Below are 24,935 nucleotides of genomic sequence, written 5' to 3' on the forward strand. Positions count from 1 at the left end.
TTTTTCTTTCTATTTTTCTCTTTTCTTTATTCTTGACTATTTCGTTTCTTTCCCTTTATTCTTGACTATTTCATCTCTCTTTTCTTTATTCTTGACTATTTCTTATCTCTTTTCTTTTATTCTGACTATTTCTTCTTTCTTTTCTTTTATTCTCGATTATTTCTTCCCTATTTTTTTCTTTATTATTGACTATTTCGTTTCTATTTCTTCCTTTTTTTCTTTATTTTATTCTTGACTATTTCTTCCCTATTAATTTTCTTTATGCTCGACTATTTTGTTTCTTTCTTTAATTCTTGTCTATATCCTTTTTAATTCTCGACTATTTCATTTCTGTTTTTCTCTTCTTTTTCAATTTCTTGACTATTTTATTTTTTAACGTTTCTATTCTTTATGCTTGACGTTTGTTTCTTTCCTTTCTTCATGTTATTGACTCCTTTTCCGTTTCCTTCTTTTTTTATTTTTGATTCTTTCTGTTCTTCATTCTTGACATTTTCTTTCGATTCTTTAGTCTTCATTTTTTCTTTCTGTTCCTTGTTCTTTCCGTTCTTTATTTTTCACTATTTTTTCCTCTTTTCTTGTTTGTTGATTTTTTTTTGCTGTTCTTTATTCTTGACTAATTTTTTCCCTTTTCTTGTTTGTTGATTTTTTTTGCTGTTCTTTATTCTTGACTATTTCTTTTTCTTGATCTTTATCCTTAACTATTTCTTATACTTTCTTTTATGTACTTGAATATTTCTTTCTTCCGTTTCCTTTTTTTCTTGATTTTTGACTATTTTCTTCTTTCATTATTATTGACTATTTTTTTTATGCTTGAATATTTCTTTCTTGTTTTTAAACTTTATTTTTGGATATTTCTATTTTTTGTCTTTACACTTTTTTTATTATTTCTGGACTCTGTCTTTTGAATTTTCTTTTTTTGTTAAAATTTTCCTATTTTTCATTTCATTTTTTTATTCTCTCTCAACTTTTCATTTCTTCTTATCCTTCTTCACTTTTTAATTTTCTTGTTTACTTTTTCTTTTTTTTCTTTTCCTCGTTTAATTTTCCTTTTTCTTCTTCACTTTTTCTTTTCCTCGTTTAATTTTTCTTTTTCTTCTTTACTTTTTCTTTTCCTTTTTTTCTTTGTTTTCTTCTTTTCCTTCTTTACATTTTCTGTTCACTTTTAATTCTTCTTTGTCCTTTTCGTTGCTTCCTCTTTTTCTTCTTAATTTTTTTACTTCTTCTTCTTCTTCTTAAATTTCTTCCTTTATCTTCTGTTTAATTTGAATTCGTTTTCCTGTTCCTTTTTTTTCCTCTTCTTCTTCTTTTCTTGACTATTCTTTTCTACACTATTGTTTCCGTTTCATTTAATTTTCATCCTTATCACTAAATTCTTGATTTAAAGGGAAAATTAATTGTTATCCACTTATTTTTTCTTTGAATTTTCCTCGCTCATTCATTGAAATTCTTTTTATTTATACATTCTTTTTTTCACACACTTTTCATTCGAGAACACACATTTTTTTTTCTTTAATCCCCATTCGAAGCGTTTTAAAAATCAGCCTAAAAGTTTTATTTTATTTTTTTTTCTTTTAAAACTATTTTCACACTTTTAAGTGATGAACTTGCAGTTTTTTTTTATTATTATTATCATTATTATTTATTTTTTTAAATCCGCGCACTTTAATAACGCACTAAAAATGTTCTGTCGACGGATTCTTGAAGACGTGAATTAATTTGTTTTTTTTCAAATTTTATTTTATTTTTTTTTTTATTACTGTTATACGAAGCACTTTAGTTTAAAATTATAGTTTTTTTTCTTTTTTTTTAAATATATATTTATATATGTATAGATTTTTATTCTTTTTTTCTTTTTCGTTTATATATTTTTGTTTTTAAAAAGTTATTTCTCACTGTCCACTGTAATATCGTACACGACCGGTTGTCGTTGCTGGCATTTCCTTCATTACATCCTCCCACGCTGAAAAATATTATTTATTTATTAATTTTTTTGATAATTATAATATTAATACGAAATAAAAAAAAGCAAAAAGAAAGAACGAAAATTACCAAATAAGGACAAAAAAAATAATTTAATGTTAAAGAAATGTTACGCAACCATTAATCAACATTATTTTAATTGTTAAATAATAACAAATTAACGATTAGGAAACGTTACTTTTCAAAAAATCAATATTTAATTAATGTTAACGAAATAAGGAATAAAAAATAAGCTAAGGTTTTATAAGCATCATAATAAAAAAAATATCAAAAATAATCGTTAGAGTATCATTAAAGAAATGTTACTTAACAGTAAATTAACAAACGTTCATTGAACGTTTAAGAAAATTTTAACAATAAACCAACGTTAAGATAAAGCTATTGCAACTTCTTCAAAATTATTTTCTTCAATGCAATTATTATTTTCTAGAATTTTTTAACTAAAATTCTTCTTTAAATCAATTATTTTTAATAATTTTTCCAAAATTTCTTTGAGAATTTTCAGATTCATCTGCTTACAATTCAATTTCACAAAATTTCGATTATTTGTCAATTCCTTAATTAAATATATATTAGAAAATAAAAACTTCAAATAATTTCAAAAAAAAATTCAATTAAACTTTTTCAAAAAAAATTAATTCTACTATATGTTAGTTAAAAGTATGAAAAATTCAGATTTTCAACGATTTTAATTTGAAACCTTCTTAAAATTCAATTATTTCTAAAAATTCAAATTACAATGCTTTTAATATTCAATTATTATCTAAACTGTTAACTGAAACTCTTTTTTAAATCAATTTTTATAACAAAATTCAACGAGAATTCAATTATTTAAATATTAAAATAAATAATTTATTGAATAATTGAATGTTTCTCAAAATTGAATTCTCATAAAGAATTTTATCAACTAATTTTTATATAATTTAATTCTTTCGACGAATTTCAATAAAATTTTTAGGAATAATTACTTTTTTCGAGAAATTTGATTAAAATTCTATTAAAAATAATTAAAATTCTGTGGTGAGTTTTATTATTTATGAAAATAATTGAATTATTTCGAAGAAATTTATAAAAAGTTTGTAAATAATTGAATTCCTGTGAAATTTTTATTATTTATAAAAATAATAAAATGTTTGCGTAGAATTTTATTAAAATTTTTTTTAAATAATTGAATTCTTTTGAAAAATTTTTGAAAATAATTGAAATTTTGCCAAGAATTTTCTTGAAATTTTTGAAAGGAATTGAATTACACAGAAGAATTTTATTAAAATTTATAAAAATAATTGATATTTTGACAAAAATTATATTTAATTGTTTAACATAATTGAATTTCTGCAAACATTTAAAACTTCTTATAATTCAATTATTTCTACAAAATCATGCTATAATGCTATAATTCTTTTGTTAAAAAGAATTTTATTACTTATGAAATTAATTGAATCCTGTAAAAAATGTTATTATTCTTGAAAATAATTGAATTTTTGCTTTGAAATTTATAAAAATTCTTAATTAAATAAATAATAAGTTGAATTCCTGTGAAATTTTTATTATTTATGAAAATAATTAAACGTTTGCGTAAAATTTTATTAAAAATTCTTTTTAAATAATTCAATACTTTTGGTAAAATTTTATTAAAATTGTAGATATTGAAAATAATTGAATTGAGGAAAATGTTTGAAAATAATTGAAATTTTGACAAGAATTTTATTAAAAGTTTTGAAAATGTTTAAAAATAATTTAATTTCAGAGAAAAATTATATTAAATAAAGATAATTTTTAAATTTTGACGAGAATTTCTTTAAATTGTTGAACATAATTGAATTTCTGGGAAGAATTTTATTAATTTTTCAAAATAATTGAATTTTTCCAATTATTTGTAACTTTTCCAAAATTCAATTTTTTTTTTGTTTTTAACTAACATTCCTCTGTAAATTCATTATCTATTTTTAATAAATAATTAAATATTTATTCAAAAATGTAACTAATTTCAGAAGAATTTGAATTACTAAAAGTTTTCAAAAATCTAAGTTCTCTTAAATTTCTAATTAAATTCATTTAAAATTGAAATTTTCTAAAATTTCGAATTATAACCTTCTCATGGTTTATCTATTTATAAAAATTGTAAACACAACTCTTTTAAAATTCAATTAATTTTGAAATAGTAAAAGTAAAATTAAATAAAATAATTTGTAAGTGTAATAATTTTATGATAATTCTTCAAGAATTAAGTTATTTAAAAAATAATTATTATCAGAAATAGAAAAAATTCTTTGAAACGATTCAATTATTTTCAAATATTTTAAGAAAATTTTTCACAAGAATTCAAATAATTTTCAAATAATTTTTTTTATTTTTAAATACTAAATAAATAAATAAAATAATAAATATATTTAAATTCTTCGATGAAATTCAATTGCTTTCCCAAATATTGAAATTCTTTGATGAAATTCAATTATTTTTCCAAATATTGAAATTTTTCGATAAAATTAAATTATTTCCATGAATATGTGATAAAATTCTTTTTTTTTCATTACTTTTAATAAAAATCCCGGACTTTTTCCTGACCAATTCTACTTTTCCTGAGTTTTCCCTGAATTACCTGACTTGTGGTAACCCTGATTAAAGTAACAGGACGTTAAATTAAAGTTAAAAAAGTAACTTTAAATTAAAGTACAGGTAACGTTAAAATAACGTTTAAACCATCCTAATATAATGTTAAAGTAAAATTGAAGCAATAAAATATATTGTTAAAGTAGTGTTAAAATAATAAAGGAACATTAAAATAAAGTTAAATTAGTAAAATAACCTTAAATTAAAGTTCAAGTAGTAAAAAAAACCTCAAATTAAAGTTAAAGCAGTAAAATAATCTTAAATTAAAGTTTAAGTAGTAAAGAAACCTTAAATTAAAGTTAAAGCAAAAAAATATGTCTTCTCACCTAATCCAACGAATGACACAATCTTATCATGATTATAGTTTTGTACATTGACAGTACGCTCCGGTGCAACGTAACGCACTGAAAAATCCTCCTTTGGATGCGTCGTTGTGTGCTGTATGAATTTTTCCATATTAGCAGGCGGCACCATTGGCGGCGGTCTTATAAATACCGGCGGCGGTTGAAACCTAAAGATCACATTTGGCGACGCTTGCATAACATGTGCAATTGGCATACCCTGAGGATGATGATGATGATGATGTATTGGATGATGTCCCGGATGATTCATATGAAAATTACCCGGATATTTATCGAATATTCTCACATGCTTCTGATAGGTATTTGTTAATGCCGTTGGATTAATATGACCACCGGCTGCTGCTGTTAATGTTGAATTTGACGTTGACGATGTGGTTGTTGATGATGACGATGATAGTGGCTGTGCCAATGGCAATGCTTGTTGTTTATTAAATGGCGGCGGTACACCCGGTGAAAAAACAGGACTAGGCGTGGGTGTTGTCTCCTCCGTGTCTTCGGCAAGTAAAAGTTGTTCATTTATCTCAAAACCAAATGTCAATTCACTTGAATCAGAATTACGTGAATTCTCTGAATTATTCTCGTCAAGTAATATAACCGCTGGTCGTGAATTATTTTCCAATTTTTCATCTCTTTCCAATTTATTATTCGATGATGATTTTTTCTCCGACTCGTCATTGCGATTATTTTTTGATAATGATGAAATTGTTTTTGGATTTAATGCTTTGGTGAATTTTTCACTTTTTGTTAATGTATTTGTGGAAGCACTTGGTGTAGAATTTTTTGTTCGTGATTTCACGTCTGATTCATCATTATTATTATTGTGTTTTTCTGCTTTTGTTTCGGGATTCTTTTGTGTTTTTGACTCGTAATTTTGTTGAATTTTCAATTCGTTATTTTGTTGTTGTTGTGGTGGTTGTTGTTGTTGTTGATGATGATGATGATGTGTTTTGACATCGTGACTTTGGGTTGATTTAGCATCTTCGGATTTTTTTGGATTATTTTCCTCGTGTCCGGGATTTTGGGAAGTTTTCCTTACGCGGGAATTTGTTTTCAATGATTCTTTAACGCTTTCGTTTGAACTGTTGAGTTCAAATTCGATGGGCGAACTCATTGAGACGGGATTGCTGATTTTCGGTGGCACTGGGTTTGTGGGCGTTGTTTCATTTGAATTTGGACTAGAGTTGTTACTGGTTTTGTTATCCTGAAAAAAACGAATTTTTTTTTAATAAAACTATTAACAATAAAAGCAAAAAGGAAAAATCAGGATTATTACAAAAATTTCATTTTATTTTTCCCCTATTTTTGAATATCTTTAAATGTAGAATTAGAATTTAAAATTTTTGAAATTATTCGAAACTTCGTCAGTTTCTTTTTAAAATAAATATTCAACTGTTATTATTTCCCCCTAGAAATTAATTTAATATTATCAATAAAATTGAAATTTTTAAAAATCCTAATTCATATGGAAAAATATTTATTTGATTTTAATTTAAAGAGATTTTAAAATTGAAATTTTTAAAAATCTTAATTTATATGAAAAAATATTCATGTTTCTATAGGAATTAAGATTTTAATTTCAATTTTCAAATCTCTTGAAATTCATTAATAAAGATAAGAATTGCTACTGTAACTTTTCCAAAATAATTCTCTAAATTTCAATATTAAATCATTTTCTAGAATTTTTAACAAAAATTCTTCTCTGAATCAATTATTTTTTAATTATTCTTGAGAATTCAATATTAATATTTATTTAAAGAAAAAAAAGTTCTGAAATATTTCCGAAATCCACTTGTTTGAAAATCAATTTCATAAAATTTCTATATATATTTGAAAATTGTTCAATTAAAATTTAAAAAATTGAAATTAAAATATTGAAAAATTCAATTAATTTAAAAAAAAAATTCGAATGAAATTTTCTTAGAAAATCAACTTCTTTGGCATTTTTAATTAAAATTGTTTAAAATTCAAATTTTTGGAAACTTTAATTTCAAATTGAATTCTTGCGAAGAATTTGACAGAAAATTTTGAAAATAATTGAATTGATTTCAAGATTTTCTTTCAATTTTTTGAAACATAATGGAATTTTTTTGAATAATTTGATTTGGAAATTTTGAAAGTAATTGAATTTTACGAAGAATTTCTTTTAAGTTTCTTTTTAAAATAAAAATTATGTTTGTTAATAATTATAATCATACATTTGATTATTGAATTTTATAAAAATTTGTTTTGAACCTAATTCAATTCTTTTCAAAATTTTATTACAATTTAAGAAAATAACTGAATTTTTTAAATTATTTTAAAGAAATAATTGAATTCATTCGAAGAAATTTATTTAAAATTGTATTGAAAAATTCTTGAATTCCTCCGAAAAATCGAATTAATTTGTAAAAATAATTAAATATCTGAAAGAATTTTATGATTTTTAAAAATTAATTGAACTCTTGCGAATAATTTGGTTATTTATGAAAAAAATTAAAATCTTGTGATGAAATTTTATTGTTGAAATTTTCAGAAATAATTAATTGAATTCTTGTGAATAATTTGGTTATTTATGAAAAAAAATTAAAATCTTGTGATGAAATTTTAATGTTAATATTTTCGAAAATAATTAAATTATTTCAAGAAATTCAATTAAAATTGCATTGAAAATAATTGAATTCTTCTGAAGAATTTTATTATTTATGAAAATAATTGAATTTTTTACAGAAATTATATTAAAATTTAATTTAAAAACAATTGAATTCCAGCGAAAAGTTATTTGTTGTATATAAAAATTATAAACGCAACTTTTATAAAATTGAATTATTTTTAATTTTTTTAATATTCAATTATTATCTCAAATTTAAACTGAAATTCAGTTTTAAAACAATTTTTATTAGAAAATTCTACGAGAATTCAATTATTTAAATATAAAAAACAATTTATTGAATAATTCAATGTTTTTCAAAATTAAATTCTTATAGAGAATTTTGTCAAAAAATTTTTTAAATAATTGAATTCTTTCGACTAATTTTAATAAAATTTTTTTAAATAATTACATTTTTCGAAGAATTTAATTGAAAATTATATTAAAAAATAATTGAAATTCTCCGATGAGTTTTATTATTTATGAAAATAACTGAAATTATTATGTAAAAAATATTATTATTTATAAAAATAATTGAATTATTGCGAAGAAATTTATAAAAAATTTCTAAATAATTGAATTCCTGTGAAATTATTTTATTGTTTTATGAAAATAATTAAATGTTTGCTCAGAAATGTATTTAATTTTTTTTTAAATAATTGAATTCTTTTGAAAAATTTTATTAAAATAGTTCATATTGAAAATAATTGGATTTAGGAAAAATTTTGAAAATAATTGAAATTTGGTCAAGAATTTTATTAAAACTTTTGAAAATTTTTAAAAATAATTGAATTTCAGAGAAAATTTTTATTATTATCTAAAATTTTAACTGAAATTCATTTTTAAATCAATTTTTTTAGAAAATTCAACGGGAATTCAATTATTTAAATACAACAAAAATAATTTATTGAATAATTGAATATTTATTAAAATTGAATTCTCATAAAGAATTGTATCAACAAATTTTTAAATAATTGAATTTTTTCAAATTGTATTAAAAATATTTGAAATTCTGCGATGAATTTTATTATTTATGAAAATAATTGAATTATTGTGAATTTTGTAAATAATTGAATTCCTGTGAAATTTGTATTAATATGAAAATAATTAAATGTTTGTGTAGAATTTTATTAATTTCTGCAATCATTTGCAACTTCTCCCAAATTCAATTTTTTTTCGTGTTTTTAACTAAAATTCTTCTATAAATCCATTATTTTTAATAAATAATTAAATATTTAATAAAAAATGTAACTAATTTCAGAAGAATTGGAATTATTAAAATTTTTTCAAAAATCAAAGTTCTTTAAAATTTCTAATTAAATTTATTTAAAATTGAAATTTTATAAAATTTAAGTAATTAATTATTCATTAAATAATTTAATAATTTTATAATAGTTCTTCAAGTATTAAGTTATTTAAAAGAAAAAAATATTGTCAGAAGTAGAAAAAATTGAAGGTTTTATATTAGAATTCGTGGTGATTTCATATAGTTTATAAGGAAAACAAAAAAAGACACCAAAATTCATAATGAAAAAAAAATTACCTCAGGAAGAATAGAAAGTAAAGTAAAAGAAAAAAAAAGTTACCTGCGTTAAGCTCTGCTGCATCTTCTCAATGTCCTGCACGTATTTGAAGACTTGAATATTTTTATTGATCGCCTCTTCGCGAGCCTCTGCTTTTTTATTGTCAATTTTTGATTTCATCAAAACTGGCGACGGTGGTTTATCGAAACTTAAACTCAATGCACTTGTAACATGATTGCTGTGCGAAAAATTATTTTGCCTCATTCTTCGTTCGCTGTGTTGAATTTCATCGAGACTTGGATATGAATCGTGTGTTAATTTATCGGGTTCGGATGGTGCTTTTGTTGTTGTCGTAACAACACTCGGCCAATTAGTGCTGTTCAATACATTGGGCACCATGTGCGTGTCATTTAATATCGAATTGGTCATATTTATCGAGACCATACGCGCGATATCGGCATAACTCGCTTGCGGTGTGCCGCCCGATGAATTTGCCGTTTTTGTTAGATTGTGCTTCTCAGTGTTTGACGTCACCGGCAACGAATGCACCGAATCCAAATCGCTGCTGTCCGACTTGTCGCTGTGTTTTCATATGAAATTAGATAGAAAAAAAAGGAAATTATCACTTACACTATCATTGAGTCATTAAAAATAATAAAATGTAAAATAAAACTAAAACTAAAGTAAAATTATAACTAAAACCAAAATAAAACTAAAAGTAAAAAATCAAAACTAAAGTAAAATTATAACTAAAACGAAAATAAAACTAAAAGTAAAAAATCAAAACTAAAATAAAAGTAGACTTCGCACTCGATAATAAATTTTAAAAAAAGTAGCCTTCAAACTAAAAAAAAGTAGTAAAAAAGCAGCTATCGAAAAATTAAACTTGACGATCAAAACAAATCGTTTTAGACACTTCACAAAACTGACAAAAATTTCATTCTTTCGACTAATTTTATGCAAATTCTAATTTAAATAATTGAATTCCTGAAAAATTTTTATTATTCATGAAAAAATTCAATTTTTACGAAGATTTTTTTACAAAAAAATTTTTAAACTATTAAATTCTGTTTCGAAATTTTATAAAATAGTAAATATTGAAAATCATTAAATTGCGAAAAGTTTTTTAAAATAATTAAATTTTAGAAAGAATTCTATTAAAATTCTTGACAAAATAATTATTCAAAAATAATTGAATTCCTGAGAAGAATATTATTATTTATGAAAATAATTGAATTATTGTGAAAAATGTTATTAAAATGTTTAAAAAGAATTGAATTTCTGTGAAAAATTCTAATATTTTTGTAAATAATCAAATTCTTCCAAAGAATTTAAAAAAAACCATTTTTTTGAATAATAGACTTTTTCGAGGAATTGAAATTAAATTTTTAAGAATAATTACATTTTTCGAGCCATTTCTGTAAAATTATATTAAAAATAATTGAAATCCTGCGATGAATTTTCTTATTTATGAAAATAATTGAATAGTTGCAAAGAAATTTATTAAAATTTGTAAAAATAATTAAATATCTGAAAAGAATTTTATGATTTTAAAAAATTATTGAATTCTTGAGAAATAATTTTGTTATTTATGAAAATAATTAAAATCTTGTGATAAAATTTTATTGTTGAAATTTACGAAAATAATTAAATTCTTTCGAGGAATTCAATTAAAATTGTATTGAAAATAATTGAATTCTTGTGATGAATATTGTTATTTATGAAAATAATTGAATTTTACAAAAGAATTTTATTAAAATGCCACAAAATAATTGAATTTTCGTGAATAATTTTGTTATTTATCGACATAATGAAATTCTTTCGAAGAATTACTTATGTGAGTAATTAGAATTCTTAGGAAGAACTTTATTAAAATCTAAAAAAATAATTGAATTATTTCAAAAAAATTGAATTAAAATGGTATTTAAAATAATTGATTTCTTTCGAACAATTTTATTAAAATATTTGAAAATAATTGAATTCATGTGAAAATTCTAATATTTTTGAAAATATTTAAATTCTTCCAAGGAATTTAAAAAAAAACTTTTTTTTTAAATAATTGACTTTTTCGAGGAATTGAAATTAAGTTTTTAAGAATAATTACATTTCTTGAGCAATTCCTGTAAAATTGTATTAAAAATAATTAAAATCCTGCGTAAAATTTTATTATTTATGAAAACAATTGAATAGTTACTAAGAATTCGGTTAAAATTTTTAAAAGTAATTGAATTTTTGAGAAGAATTTAATTTTTTTTGAAAATAATTGAATTGTTGAGAAATATTTTATTAAAATGTTTAAAAAGAATTGATTTTGTGTTAGAAATTTTGTTATTTTTGAAAATAATTGAATTCTTGCGAACGATTTTATGAGAAATTTTTTCAAATAATTGAATATCCAAAAAAAATTTATTACTTATAAAAATAATTGAATTCTTGTGATGAATATTATTATTTATGAAAATAATTAAATTTTCCAAAGAATTTTATTAAAATGCTTCAAAATAATTGAATTTTCGGAAATAATTTTGTTATTTATCAATATAATTGAATTCTCTCGAAGAATTATTTATGTAAATAATTGAATTCTTGGGAAGAATTTTTATTAAAGTCTACAACAATAATTTAATTATTTCAAAAAAATTAAATTTAATTAGTATTTAAAATAATTTATTTCTTTCGAACAATTTTATTAAAATATTTGAAAATAATTGAATTCCTGTGAAAATTCTAATATTTTTGAAAATATTTAAATTCTCTCACAGAATTAAAAAAAAACATTTTTTTAAATAATTGATTTTTTCGTGGAATCTAAATTAAATTTTTAAGAATAATTACATTTCTCGAGCAATTCCTGTAAAATTCTATTTAAAATAATTGAAAACCTGCAATGAATTTTATTATTTATGAAAATAATTGAATAGTTGCTAAGAATTTTATTATTTATGAAAATAATTGAATTATTGTGAAAAAATTTATTAAAATGTTTAAAAAGAATTGATTTTCTGTTGAAAATTTTGTTATTTATGAAAATAATTGAATTCTTCATAAGAATTTTATAAAAATTGTTTTAAATAATTAATTTTTTCGAAATATAATAAATATTATGAAAATTTTATTTTAAATAATTGAATTCTTCTGGAAATCTTTATTTCTGAAAATAATTGAATTTTTCGATTAATTAATTTAAAATAGTATTAAAAATAATTGAAATTCTTCGATGAATTTTATTATTTATGAAAATCATTGAATTCTTGCTTAGAATGTTATCAAAAATTGTTTTAAAAAATTGAACTTTTATGAAAAATGTCTTTATTAGTGAAATTATTTGAATTATTGTGAAGAATTGTATAAAAATTTTGTGAAATAATTGATTTTTTCGAAACTTTTTTGAAAATGCTGTTCTAAATTAATTTAATTCCTGTTGTATTTTTATTATTTATGAAAATAATTGAATTTTTGTTGAATTTTATGATTTTTTTTTTAAATAATTGAATTCTTTTGCGAAACTTTATGAAAATACTAGATATTGAAATTGATTGAATTTCGAATATTTTTCGAAAATAATTAAATCGTTTTAAAGAATTTGATTATAATTTTTGAGAATAGTTTTTTGATTTCTAGTATTAGAGAATTTGATGCAGTGGAAATTCTCAAAAAAAGAACAGAAATAGTAGCTTTTAGTGGCTGAAATCTAAAAAAAGTACCCAAATAGTAGTCAAATACCCAAATAGTAAAAAAGTAGTAAATAGTAGATTTTAGTAGATGAGTGCGAAGCCTATAAAATTAAAAACAAAATAAAAATAATAAAAAATATTCTAGTAATTAATTAATTAAAGCTTAAAATCCAAGTTAGAAAAAAATTTAAAAAATTAAGTAATTATTACCTTGGAGGCATGCTACTGGCCGATTTCCTCCTTAATTCGGGCGAAAGTGGGGTTCGATAGTCGTTGGAGAATCCACGTGACCTCTGGAGATACGAGCCAGAAGTTGACAAATTTTGCGCCCGACTACCGCTTGAGCTGCGTCTTTGTTTTTTGCTCTTCTTCTTCTTGGTGACGACAAGAAATTCAGGTTCGGCCTCCGATTCCGTTGCGTTCATTTTCCTCGTTGAATTACGACGCATCGTGTATTCGTCGCCAGTGTCGTTGCAATAAATCGACTGACCCTCCTCAGTGCCCCAGGAACGTCGATCGCCCCTCGAGTCCGCCGAGTCGCCTGTACTTCTTTGCTTCGATCTTCGGAGCGACACGTTTCCCGCACCTTCAAAAAAAAGAAAAAAAATAAATTAATCATTAAAATCAATTGTTTATTAGAAGAGGAAAAAAAATAAAATCTCAAACCTAAAAGATTACTTAACAATTGTATACTATTTTCTTAAAATTATCATTATTTATTTACAAAAAAATATTCTTCGTGTTAAAAAAAATCCCCCCTCTCAAAGAGGAAGCAATAAATTGTAATAAATAGAATTAAGAATATAAATAATAAAATAATTAATAAATTTGAAAACATTAAATTAAATAAATGGATGAACTAAAATTTTTTTAAGAATAAAGTACAAAAACTCAAAATTAAAATAGGAAATTGAAAGAAAACAAAAATATCCAAACTTGACAAATTAAAAGTAAATAAATAAGAAATGAAAAATAAATAATAAATAACAGGGTTGCCACAAAAATTAATTTTGTTTTTCCCTAATTTCAAAAAAAAAAAAAAATATTGAAGCAAAAGAAGAAAACACTTTTCCTTTTAGTAAAAAAGAAATTTTCCTTTTCCTCAATAAAAAAATATAGAAAAGAAACGCACTGTGCTGACTGGAGACACTGCTCGCGCCACTCGAACTCGTACACTTTTCAATCGTGAGATCCTCGAGTTTTGTTTTCGATATTTCCTCGAGTGAATTTGACTTATGAAGTTTGGCGGGTATCTGTTCGCGTTTAGTGTCCTTGTCACGATTTCTTGGCTTAGCTCCGGAATTTGCTTTCACGCGTACGCCATTACCGGTTTTGCCCTTTTTACCCTTTGACTCCTTGTTCTCGATAAAATTCAAAAGACTATCAATGTCCTCGGTATTACGATGACCCTCAACCTCACCAGCCTTATAAACAATGACATTTGGTTCTTGCGTGTGTTTTCGACGATTTTTCTTACGCTCACCATTATTGTAACTTTGCACTGCATTACCATTTTCGTCTAATGACTTTTTTTCACCGGCTATCGACGAATCTTTAACTGTGATATGTTGAGCGGTGAATCTCGACATTGCTTCTGCAAAAAAAAAGAGGCGAAATAAAATATAAATTTTAAATTATATTATCAGAGTCATTGTTCGAACGTTAAAAATATGTTGCAAAAAAAAAAAGACAAATTTAAGTAAAACTAAATTTCTCACAAAAGTTAAAGTTATTGTAAAATAAATATTTAAAAAATAATGTTAAAGTAATGTTAAAGTAATTTACCTTCAGTTTAATTTAATAACTCAAACTTAACTTTATTTTAAAGATGATTTAACGCTACTTCAAGTACACTTTAACGTTCATTTAACAAGACTTCAACGTTAGCTTAACGGTACATTAACTTTGATTTAACGCTACTTTAACGGTACTTTAACATTTATTTCACGCTATTTTAACATTAAATTATCCTTATTTTAATATTAATTTAACATTACTCTAACGCTGCTTTAACATTAATTTAATGTTATTTTAACATTAAATAAGCGTTATTTTAACATTAGTTTAACATTACACTAACATTGCTTTAATACTAATTTAACATTACTTTAACTTTATTTTAACATTAATTTAAAAGAATTTTAACATTAATTTAACATTATTTAAACATTAATCTAACATTGCTTCAACATTACTCTAACGTTGTTTTAACATTAAATTAGCGTTTTTTTAAGATTGATTTAACGCTGCTTTAACATTACTTTAACATTAAATTAGCGTAATTTTAACATTAATTTAACATTACTCTAACGTTATTTAAACATTATATTAGCGTTACTTTAACATTACTCTAACGTTACTTTAACATTACTCTAACGTTATTTTAACATTACTTTAACATTATTTAAACATTACTCTAAAGATGCTTTAACATTATTTTAACATTACTGTAAACTTAAATTTAATTAATGTTAAGGTGACGTTAAAGTAATGTTATTATAACGTTAAAGTAAAATAAAAGTAATGTTAAAATAAAGGAAAGTTACGATAACGTCAATAACAGAAATAATAAATGTTAAAATAAGTTTAAACTGTGTAAATGTTAACTCGAGGACAAATCTAGGTTAAATGATAATTAACGGAGCGTTAAAAGAGTGATAAAGGAACGTTAAAGAAACTTTAAAATAACTTTATAACAACGTGAAAAAATTAGCTTATAGGAACATTAAAGTAACGTAAAACAAAAATTAAACAAGGTATGACTAACAGTTAAACAACGTTAAAGTAATGTTAAAACAACGTTGAAGTAAAACTAAAGTTTTGTTAACTTAATGTTAAAGTAACGTTAAAGTAATGTTAAAGTAATATTAAAGTAATGTTAAAGTAATGTTAAATTAATGTTAAAGTAATGTAAAAGAACGTTAAAGAAAAACTAAAGCACAAAAAAATGTTCAGGTAACTTTAAAATAGTATTAAAAGCAATAGTACAAAAAAAACCGCAAAGTAACGTTAAATTAAAGGTAAAAGAATGTTGAAATAAAATAATATTAAAGCAACGTTTAAGTAATATTAAACTAAACATCAATTACTCTTAAAATATTTACGTAATTTTAAGAAAGTTTTATGTAACGTTTAATGTTTATAATTTAAATTTAAAACTAACGTTAAATTAAAGTTGAATTTAAATTGTATGAAAGTTGAAGAACCGTTAAAGCAATGTTTAATAAATGTTAAAGCAACGATAAATTAAAAATAGTGTCACATTAAAACAATGTTAAAAAAATATTGAAAAAGGATAAATCAAATTTAAGAACATTTTGAATAAATATTTAGGAAACGTTAAATTTAGTTCTAATGTTTTCGTAAACAACGTTAAAGCAATATTATAATTATTTTAAACAAACAATAAATGTATTTTACAATAAATGTTAAATTAACGATAAATTGCATTAAGTATGTTAAAGTAACATCCAAATGACGTTAAAGCAAATTTATAATTGAAGTTAAAGTAACATTAAACTAGAGTTAAAATAGCGTTAAACTAACGTTAATCTAGCGTTAAATTAACGTTTAGGTAACTTTAAAGTATCGTTAAATTAATTTTAAACTAAAGCTAGATTAACGTAAAGTCAGCGTTAAAGTAATGTTAAAGTAACGTTAAAACAACGTCACAGTAACGTAAAAATGTGGTTTCAGTAACGTTAAAGTAGTTAAAACGTTTTTTATCGTCTAAATACCAATAGAGTAACGCTAATAATGACCGACAATACCAAATTGGATATTCGACCAAAAAATTTAAAAAACCATGCAAATAAAAAACTAAAAGACAACACTCACCCATTGCAAGATTTGAGGACGACCATGTGACGGGCATGACTTGGTACATGCTCGGCACTATAACTTTGCCCTGTGTCGAGGCAGCATTCGATGTTGAACTTGGATTGCCAAGGACACGAACACTGTTATAGGTCGTGAATGGAAGTGCACTCGATGCGTCGGAGCCATTGATGGCGAGTTTCGATGTTGCCTTCTCGTCCTTTTGATGATCACGAAATGGAAATTCAATGGTACTGTCGACTGGCGTTTGTGCAATATCGAATGTGGCCCTTGTGATAAATTGAACTGGACGCCTTGGCTCAATGATCTTCAGTTCCGTGCCCTCGTCGTCCTCCGTTTCGATGGAGCGCGATCTCTGAACACTCCCGCCACTCGGAGTGCTCGCATTTCGATCATTGTTGCCTGGCACCTGCTGTAAATTTCAAAAACAATTATGGTGCAATTACTATTGCAATTTTTCATTTAAATACTAAATGTTAAAAAATAAATATATTTTCTTTAAAAAAGTATTTTTTTTAGTTTTTAACGTTAAAGTAAAATTAAGACAACGTTAAAGTAATTTTAAAATAACGTTAAAGTAAAGTTAAAGTAACGTTAAAGAAATGTAAAAGAACGGTAAAGCAATGTTAAAGTAACGTTAATATAATGTTAAAACAACGTTAGAGTAATGTTAAAACAATGTTAGAACAACGTTAATGTAATGTAAAATAACGGTAAAGTAATGTTAAACTAACGTTAATATAATGTTAAAACAACGTTAAAGTAATGTAAAAGAGCGGTAAGTTAATGTTGAAGTAGCGTTAATATAATGTTAAAACAACGTAAAAGTAAACGTAAGGTAATTTACAATAAATGTTAAATTTACATTGCAATTGCATCGAGCATGTTAAAGTAACATTAAAATAACGTTAAAGCAAATTTATAGTTGGGATGGAATATTGTTATATTACAATTAAATAAACGTTATAAAACGCTAAAGAAACTTAAGTCAATGTAATAGAAACGTTATACAACATTAATGAAACGTTAGGCAATGTTGAACGAAATGTTAGGTAATATTAAAGAAACGATATACAACATTAAAGGAACGTTAAGCAATGTTAAGGAAACGTTATACAACGTTATAGAAACGTTAGGCAATGATAAAGGATTGTTATGTAATATTAAGCGAAAATAAGGCAACGTTTCAGAAATAATAGGCAGTGTTAGAACATGAAACGTTAAGGAAAAGTTAAAGTAAAGTTGAACTGATAAAGTTATATTTATCATTCCAAACAATGGTTATCTAACATTAGAATAACGTTAAAATAAAAATACTTTTATCATTTCTTTAAGAATATTGTATATTTATTTTAACACTACTGTAACGTTGGTTTAAATTTACATAAACGTTACTGTATCATCAATTTAACGTTCCTTAAATATTTCCCTAGTCGACCATTTAATATTAGATAAACTAAATATTAAGGTAAAATTAGAGTTAAACTGTGATTATTGATTTAACCGTTCTTTAACGTTGCTTAAACCTTCTGTAAAATTTTTGTTTCGCTGATGTAATGTTTCAATATACTTTAAAACTAGAACATTTAACATTGAACACTTTAACATTAGAATTTACTGTAACGTTTTAACGTTTTCAACATCTTTTAAACATTTAAATTTACATTAACGTTTCTTGAACATTTAACTTTACTTTAACGTTTCTTTAACATTTAACATTACTCAAACTCTTCTTTAACTTTACTTTAAAATACTTAAACGTAATTTTATCACTAATTTCACATTAATAAAACATTTCTTCATCGTTTTCTTAACATAACTTTAACCTTACTTAAACGTTGTTTATGGAAACATTAATGCTTACAAAAACGTTAAAGTGAAATTAAATTGCATTTAAAATAAAGTGTACTAAAATTTAAAATGTAATTTTAAAGCCGTATTAATGTAAAAATAAAGAAATTTTAAATATAAGTTGAATTAAGGTTCAAGGGGCGTTTTAACAGTGTTAAAGAAACGTTAAAGTTAAGTTAATGTATTGCTACTGTACCGTTAAATTAACTTTAACGTATCGTTTACATTAACATTGAAGTATCATTGGAGCAACGTTAAGGAAACATTTAAGGAACTCTAAAGTTTTGTTAATACAACGTTAAACGTTGAAGTAACTTTAAAGTAATGTTGAAGTTGTTTTTGAAGTTAAGTTGAAATAATGCTATTTCATCGTTAAAGTAACGTTAAAACATAGTTAAAGGAACGTTAAAAGTAGTGTTTCAGGAACGTTCAATTATTATTTAAAGAAATGTTAAAGTAATATTAAAGGGACGTTTAAGTAGTATTAAAGCAACGTTAAATAATGTTGAAGGAACATTCAAGTAATGTTAAAACAACGTTAATGTAATGTTTAAGCAGCATTAAAGAATCATTGAAGTAGCGTTACAGCAACATGTAAATAAGACTAAAATGATGTTGAAGCAAACTGTAAGCAGGCTTTTAGTGTTGTTAAAGTAACGTTGAATCAATTTTATTGAATCAAAGTTTAAGTAACTTAAAAGCGAGGTTTCAGTAACGTTAAATGAACGTTAAGTCAATGTGCAAGTAACTTTAATACCATTTTTCAGTAATGTTAAAACAACATTGAGTCAACTTTTAAGTAACTATAAAGTGAGATTTCAGTTATGTTAAAACAACGTTAAGCCAACGTCAAGACAACGTTAAACGAACGTTTAATCAACGTTAAATCAACTTTAAGCAAGCGTTGAAGTCAACGTTAAGCGAACGTTTAATCAACGTTAAAGCAATAGAAAAATTAAAACAATTAATTCAATTTTTTCCGATCCGAAAAAAGAAGATTTAAAATTCACTTAAACTAAAAATTTTCTGTAATAATGAAAAAAAAATGTGCAATTCACCTCGACATCGCCGCTCAGATCGATTACCATGTAATCTCGTTTGCAGTCTAGGCTCGGGTTATCCGATTCGAGCATTTCATTTGTCCCTTGTTTGCCTCGGCAGTTCCTCTTATCACGAATCTCACTCTCCGCTTCACTTGGACCGCCGGCAATTTCCCGTTTTCCCTCCTTTTTCTCCTTATCCTTCTCGTCGAATTTCGTCTTTGAACTGGTGCACGAAGTTTTATCAAGTGACTTTGATTTTTCCTTTAACGTCCAGTCGCAAACGGTTCTTTCCTCCGAGAAACGCTATATTTAGAAGACAAAAATAATACAAATTTATTATTTTCATTTTTTTTTTTTCTAAATCACACTAAATAATTCAAAGATCTTTTTTAAAAAAACTTTTAAAATCCATTTTTTGCGAAAGAGAAAAAATGTGGAAATGATAAAGAAGCAAAAAGAATTGTTAAAAGAAACCTTTTTGTCAAAGACTAAATCGAAATTGGCGAGCGAGGCAATTGTATGGGAGGCGTTGACGTTAGACGGAAGTGAACCACCTTCCCGTTGCCTGGCGGAAACACTCGGTCCAGTATGCTTCTTTCCTTTTCTTCGACTACAACCGTATGTGTGACTCGATCCGGACGTGAGATAGGCGAAACTACTGTCGAATTCTGAATTAATAGGCTGAGCGAGATTTTGCAATGAACCACCGTGAGTGAGTCGTTCCGATACGGAATCCCGCTTATGACGTCGACGATTTGAACCAGGAAGACAACGAGAATTGGCGATCACTCGACGACCTTCCTCGGTCTCATCTGCCTCGACCTCCTGAAGAAGTTCCTGTAAAATTTTAGCAAAAAAAAAAAAAAAAAAAAATTACAATTATTCTAATCTTACATTTTATTCAATAAATTATTGTCTTTTACTATTAGAAAATAAAAAAAGCAAGAAAAAAAGAGACAAACAAGTAAAAAAAACATAAACAAAACGGAAAAAAATAAAAAAACAAATAAAAAGGAATAAAAATAAGTAAGAGTAATAAAAAATAAACAAAAAAACCAAAGGCAAATAAAATAGAAAAACAGTAAGTTAAAATACAAAGAAAATCTATGGAAATTTCAATTTTATCAACTTATTGTTTTTAACATTAAAACAATGTTAAACTAACGTTAAACGCAATGATTAGGTGAATACAATTTTTGAAATAAAGTGCAGCTAATTATAAAGCAACGTTAAAGTAAAGTTACCGTTCAAGCATTTTAAAGTAACGTTAAAGGAGCTTAAAGTAACGTTAAAAAAGCTTAATGTAACGTTAAAGAAGATTAAAGTAACGTTAAAGGAGCTTCAAGTAAGGTTAAAGGAAGCTTAAAGCAATGTTAAAGTAACGTAAAAGAAATATTAAAGTTAATAAAATATTTTCAAAACAACGTTAAAGCAACGTTAAGGCAGCCTTAAAGTAAAGTTAAAGAAATCTTGACGAAACGTTTAAGTAAATTTTCAGCGCTTCTAAAGTAGCTTCAAGGTTATATTAAAATTATCATGAAATAAAGTAGAGGCAACGTGAAAGGAACGTTAAAACATAGTTGAAATAACGTGAAAGTAACGTTAAATTAATTAAAAAATAACGTAAAACTAATAGTAAAGACACTTTAATGTTATAGAAGTATTTAAATAATGTTAAAGCATCGGTAAAATATACTTAATGTTAACTACATTTTTATAATACGTTGAAATGATGCTAAAGCAACGTTAAAGTAACATTAGAGCAATGTTAAATGTAATTCTGAACTAACGTTTAAGTTTATTTTTTATTTTAGCAAAACTTAAACGTTACTTTAGAATTAATGGCTTAACAAACGTTCAAGAAAACTAAAAGAAATATTAATGTTAATGAAATATTTAAGTAAAATAAAATTCTTTTCAAAATAACGTTAAAAATCCGTTAAAGTTACGTTAAAAAAACGTTAAAAGTAATTTTTCCAAAAAGTTAATTTACATGTACAGTAGTTTAAAGTAGCTTTGAAGTTATACTAAAATCATCATAAAATAAAGTTAAGGCAACGTTAAAGCTGCGGTAAAAGAAAGTTCAAATAATGTTAAAGTAACGTTGATTTAAATAGTAAACAACGTTAAAGTAATGGTAAAGTAACTGTAATGTGAAAGAAGTACTGAGATACTTTAATGTTAAAGAAATATATTAAAGTAATGTTAAATAATTGGTCAAATATGATTAATCTAAATTACGTAACGTTAATGTTGCGTTACAGCAACGTTAAATTAACGTTAAAGCAATGTTAAAGTAACGTTAAAGCAAGCTTAAAATAACGTTAAAGCAAGCTTAAAATAACGTTAGAATAACGTTAAAGAAATGTTAAAGAAACCTTACTGTAAATTTACAGCACTTATAAAGTAGCTTTGAGGTTACATTAAAATTATCATGAAATACAGTTAAAGCAACGCTAAAGAAACGCTAAAACAGTGAAAGTGACGTTGAATTAAATATTAAACAACGCAAACGTAATGGTAATGAAACTTTAATATAAGTAATCTTATAGCAATGGTAAAATATTGTAAAAATTAATAAAATTTCTAATACATAGTGAATTAATAGTAAAACAACGTTAAAGTAATATTAAAACAAAGTTAGTTAAAAATACGATTAAATTGATTTGACAGCAATGTTAATTTAACGGTCAAGTAACTATAATTTAACGTTAAAGGAACGTTAAAGAACCCTTAAAGTAACTAAAAATTAACGTTAAAGAAATCTTAAAGTAACTAAAAATTAACGTTAAAGTAACGATTATTTAAAGTTTAAAGTAATGTTAAGCAAGATCACAATACGTATTAGATCACTTAAAATTTTATGTAGCAAACCTCCGATTAATAGAAAAGTTTCATAATTAAAAATTTGATAAAATATTACCTTGAAAAGATCGGATTTTCCTTCACGATCTTTGGGACGTTTATATGTTAAGGCTTCGTTTAATAATGCCCTCAGTTCTCCTTCATTCAATGCGGAAACAGTTGCTGGTTCTTCCTGCAAAAAAATTTAATAAATTTATTATTATAAAAATAACTAAATAATAATAATAATAATAATCTATCCCAATTTCTTAAGGTCATTCAAGCTAACGGCCCCTTTAGGGGGCCGTAACGTCAAAATTTAGGTCAAATTTGACCTTAAGTTCAAGGGTCAATCAAGGTAACGCTTCCCTAGGGGCCGTTAATTTATTGATTTAATTTAAATTAATTGGAAAAAAATTATAATAAAAAAAATAATAATAATACAAATTATAATAATTATAATATTACTACTAATGTTTTAAAAATAAATTTACAAAACCGCGAAGTGATAAAAATAGGAAACCACAATACAATAACAAGTGGTTTTTAAGAAAACAATTATTTTAATTCACATTAAAAAATACTTCAAATTAAATTGTGCTAAAAAATAACACTTATAATAAAAAAAAATACTTAAAGAATTTGCTGAATTTCTTCATTTTTTCTTATTATTAAAAAATACTAAATAATAATTATAATAAAATATATACAAAATAAATAAACATACAACAAAAAGAAACAAAATACAATAAAAAATTAACGAAAGAAATGGAAAATTACGTATTAAAAAAATGTAAAGAAAAAATAAAAAAAAACAGCACAAAATGAAAAAAAAATAAAACTTGCAATTTTGTACTGAAAATTAAAAGAGTTTTATTATTATTTTTTTTTTAAAGTAGTCTCCTTTATACAGACAGTATAGGAAGGAAAATAAAAGTTTTAATATTAAAAGAGGTGAAATAAAATATCTGATATTAAATATTGACGACAATATTCTATAATAGTTTATTGTCAGTGTTTAATATTTCTTTTACTTCTCTTTCTCTCTCTTTTTAATAACAAGGAAGAAAAAAATAAACGTTTCCGTGCAGTTACAAAAACTAACATTTATAAAAATGTACTACGTGAAAAATTTTGCTGTATCATCCAAAGAATACACATGGGCTTTCTATCAACGCAGAATTACATACTGAAAAAAAGAAAAAAAAAACCCTGAAACAATATTTTCTTCTTCACATATTTCCGATTAAAATAATACATTCTAACAAAAATGCACTCATTCAATTATAATTATTAATATTATTATTGTTTATATTTTCAAAAATTTTTAAAGAATTTTTCGCAAAAATTTAATTATTTTTATAAATATAATAACATTCTTAGGAAAAATTCAATTATTTTTATAAATAGTAAAATTTTTGCAAAAGTTCAATTATTTTCAATGAAATTTTAATAAAATTTCGGAAAATAATTCAATTATTTTCTAAAACTTTAAAAAATCCATCGAAAAAATTCAATTTCTTTTTTTCATAGTAAAATCTTTGCCAAAATTCAATTATTTTCCAAAAATTTCACAAAAAAATTCAATAATTTTCTAAAGTTTTTAAAAATTCTTCGAAGCAATTCAATTTTTTTTAAACTTAAATAGAATTTTTCGCAAGAATTTATAATTATTTTTATAAATATAATAACATTTCTATGAAGAATTCAATTAATTTTAAAAATAGTAAATTTTTTGCAAAAATTCAATTATTTTCAACAAAATTTCAATAAAATTTCCCGAAATAATTCAATTATTTTCTAAAATTTTAATAAATCCATCGAAACCATTCAATTATTTTTTTAAATAAATAATATTTTTAAAATAAATCTTTGCAAAAATTTAATTCTTTTCAAAATAATTTCTCCAAATAATTCAATTATTTTCCAAAATTTTAATAAATAGTAAAATCTTTGCAAAAATTTAATTATTTTCAATAAAATTTCACGAAATAATTCAATTATTTTCTAAAATTTTAATAAATTCTTCGAAATAATTTGATTATTTTCCAAAATTTTAATAAATCTCTCGAAACAATTCAATTATTTTTTTAAATAGACAAATCTTTGAAAAAATTCAATTATTTTCTAAAATTTTAATAAATCTCTCGAAACAATTCAATTATTTTTTTAAATAGTCAAATCTTTGCAAAAATTCAATTATTTTTAATAAAATTTCACGGAAGAATTCAATTATATTCTAAAATTTTAATAAATCCTTCGAAACAATTGAATTTTTTTTAATTTTTAATAAAATTTCTTTGAAATAATTGAATTATTGTCTAAAATTTTAATAAATCCCTGTAAACAATTTAATTCTTTTTTAAATTATAAAATCTTTGCAAAAATTTAATTATTTCCCATGAAATTTCATCGTAAGAATTCAATTATTTTTTATAAATATTAAAATTCTTCTCAGGAATTCAATTATTTTCTAAACAATTTTAATAAACTTTAATAATCAAATATTTAATTATAATTATTACCAGACACAATTATTTTAAAAAGTTGAAAAAATTATTTTTTTCATTCAATTATTTTCAATA

The 24,935-nt window shown here is 23.5% G+C and overlaps 1 protein-coding gene across 1 annotated transcript in view; it reads right to left on the reverse strand.

Moving 5' to 3' along the window:
- Window positions 1-1,569: 1,569 nt before the first annotated feature.
- Window positions 1,570-24,935, reverse strand: part of LOC122508684 (M-phase inducer phosphatase) — a 43,867-nt gene continuing 20,501 nt past the window's right edge. Inside the window, exons 2-10 of the mRNA XM_043622172.1 lie at window positions 22,430-22,543; window positions 19,981-20,343; window positions 19,522-19,809; window positions 16,613-17,024; window positions 13,908-14,369; window positions 12,986-13,361; window positions 9,165-9,681; window positions 4,917-6,153; window positions 1,570-1,960 (exon numbers count right to left, since the gene is read on the reverse strand). Of these exons, the coding sequence (XP_043478107.1) occupies window positions 1,890-1,960; window positions 4,917-6,153; window positions 9,165-9,681; window positions 12,986-13,361; window positions 13,908-14,369; window positions 16,613-17,024; window positions 19,522-19,809; window positions 19,981-20,343; window positions 22,430-22,543 (3,840 nt within the window). The 3' untranslated portion in view covers window positions 1,570-1,889. The remainder of the gene's footprint in view (window positions 1,961-4,916; window positions 6,154-9,164; window positions 9,682-12,985; window positions 13,362-13,907; window positions 14,370-16,612; window positions 17,025-19,521; window positions 19,810-19,980; window positions 20,344-22,429; window positions 22,544-24,935) is intronic.

This window comes from Leptopilina heterotoma, unplaced genomic scaffold (genome assembly GCF_015476425.1).
Source record: "Leptopilina heterotoma isolate Lh14 unplaced genomic scaffold, ASM1547642v1 Lhet_55, whole genome shotgun sequence".
NCBI classification, from domain to species: Eukaryota; Metazoa; Arthropoda; class Insecta; order Hymenoptera; family Figitidae; genus Leptopilina; species Leptopilina heterotoma.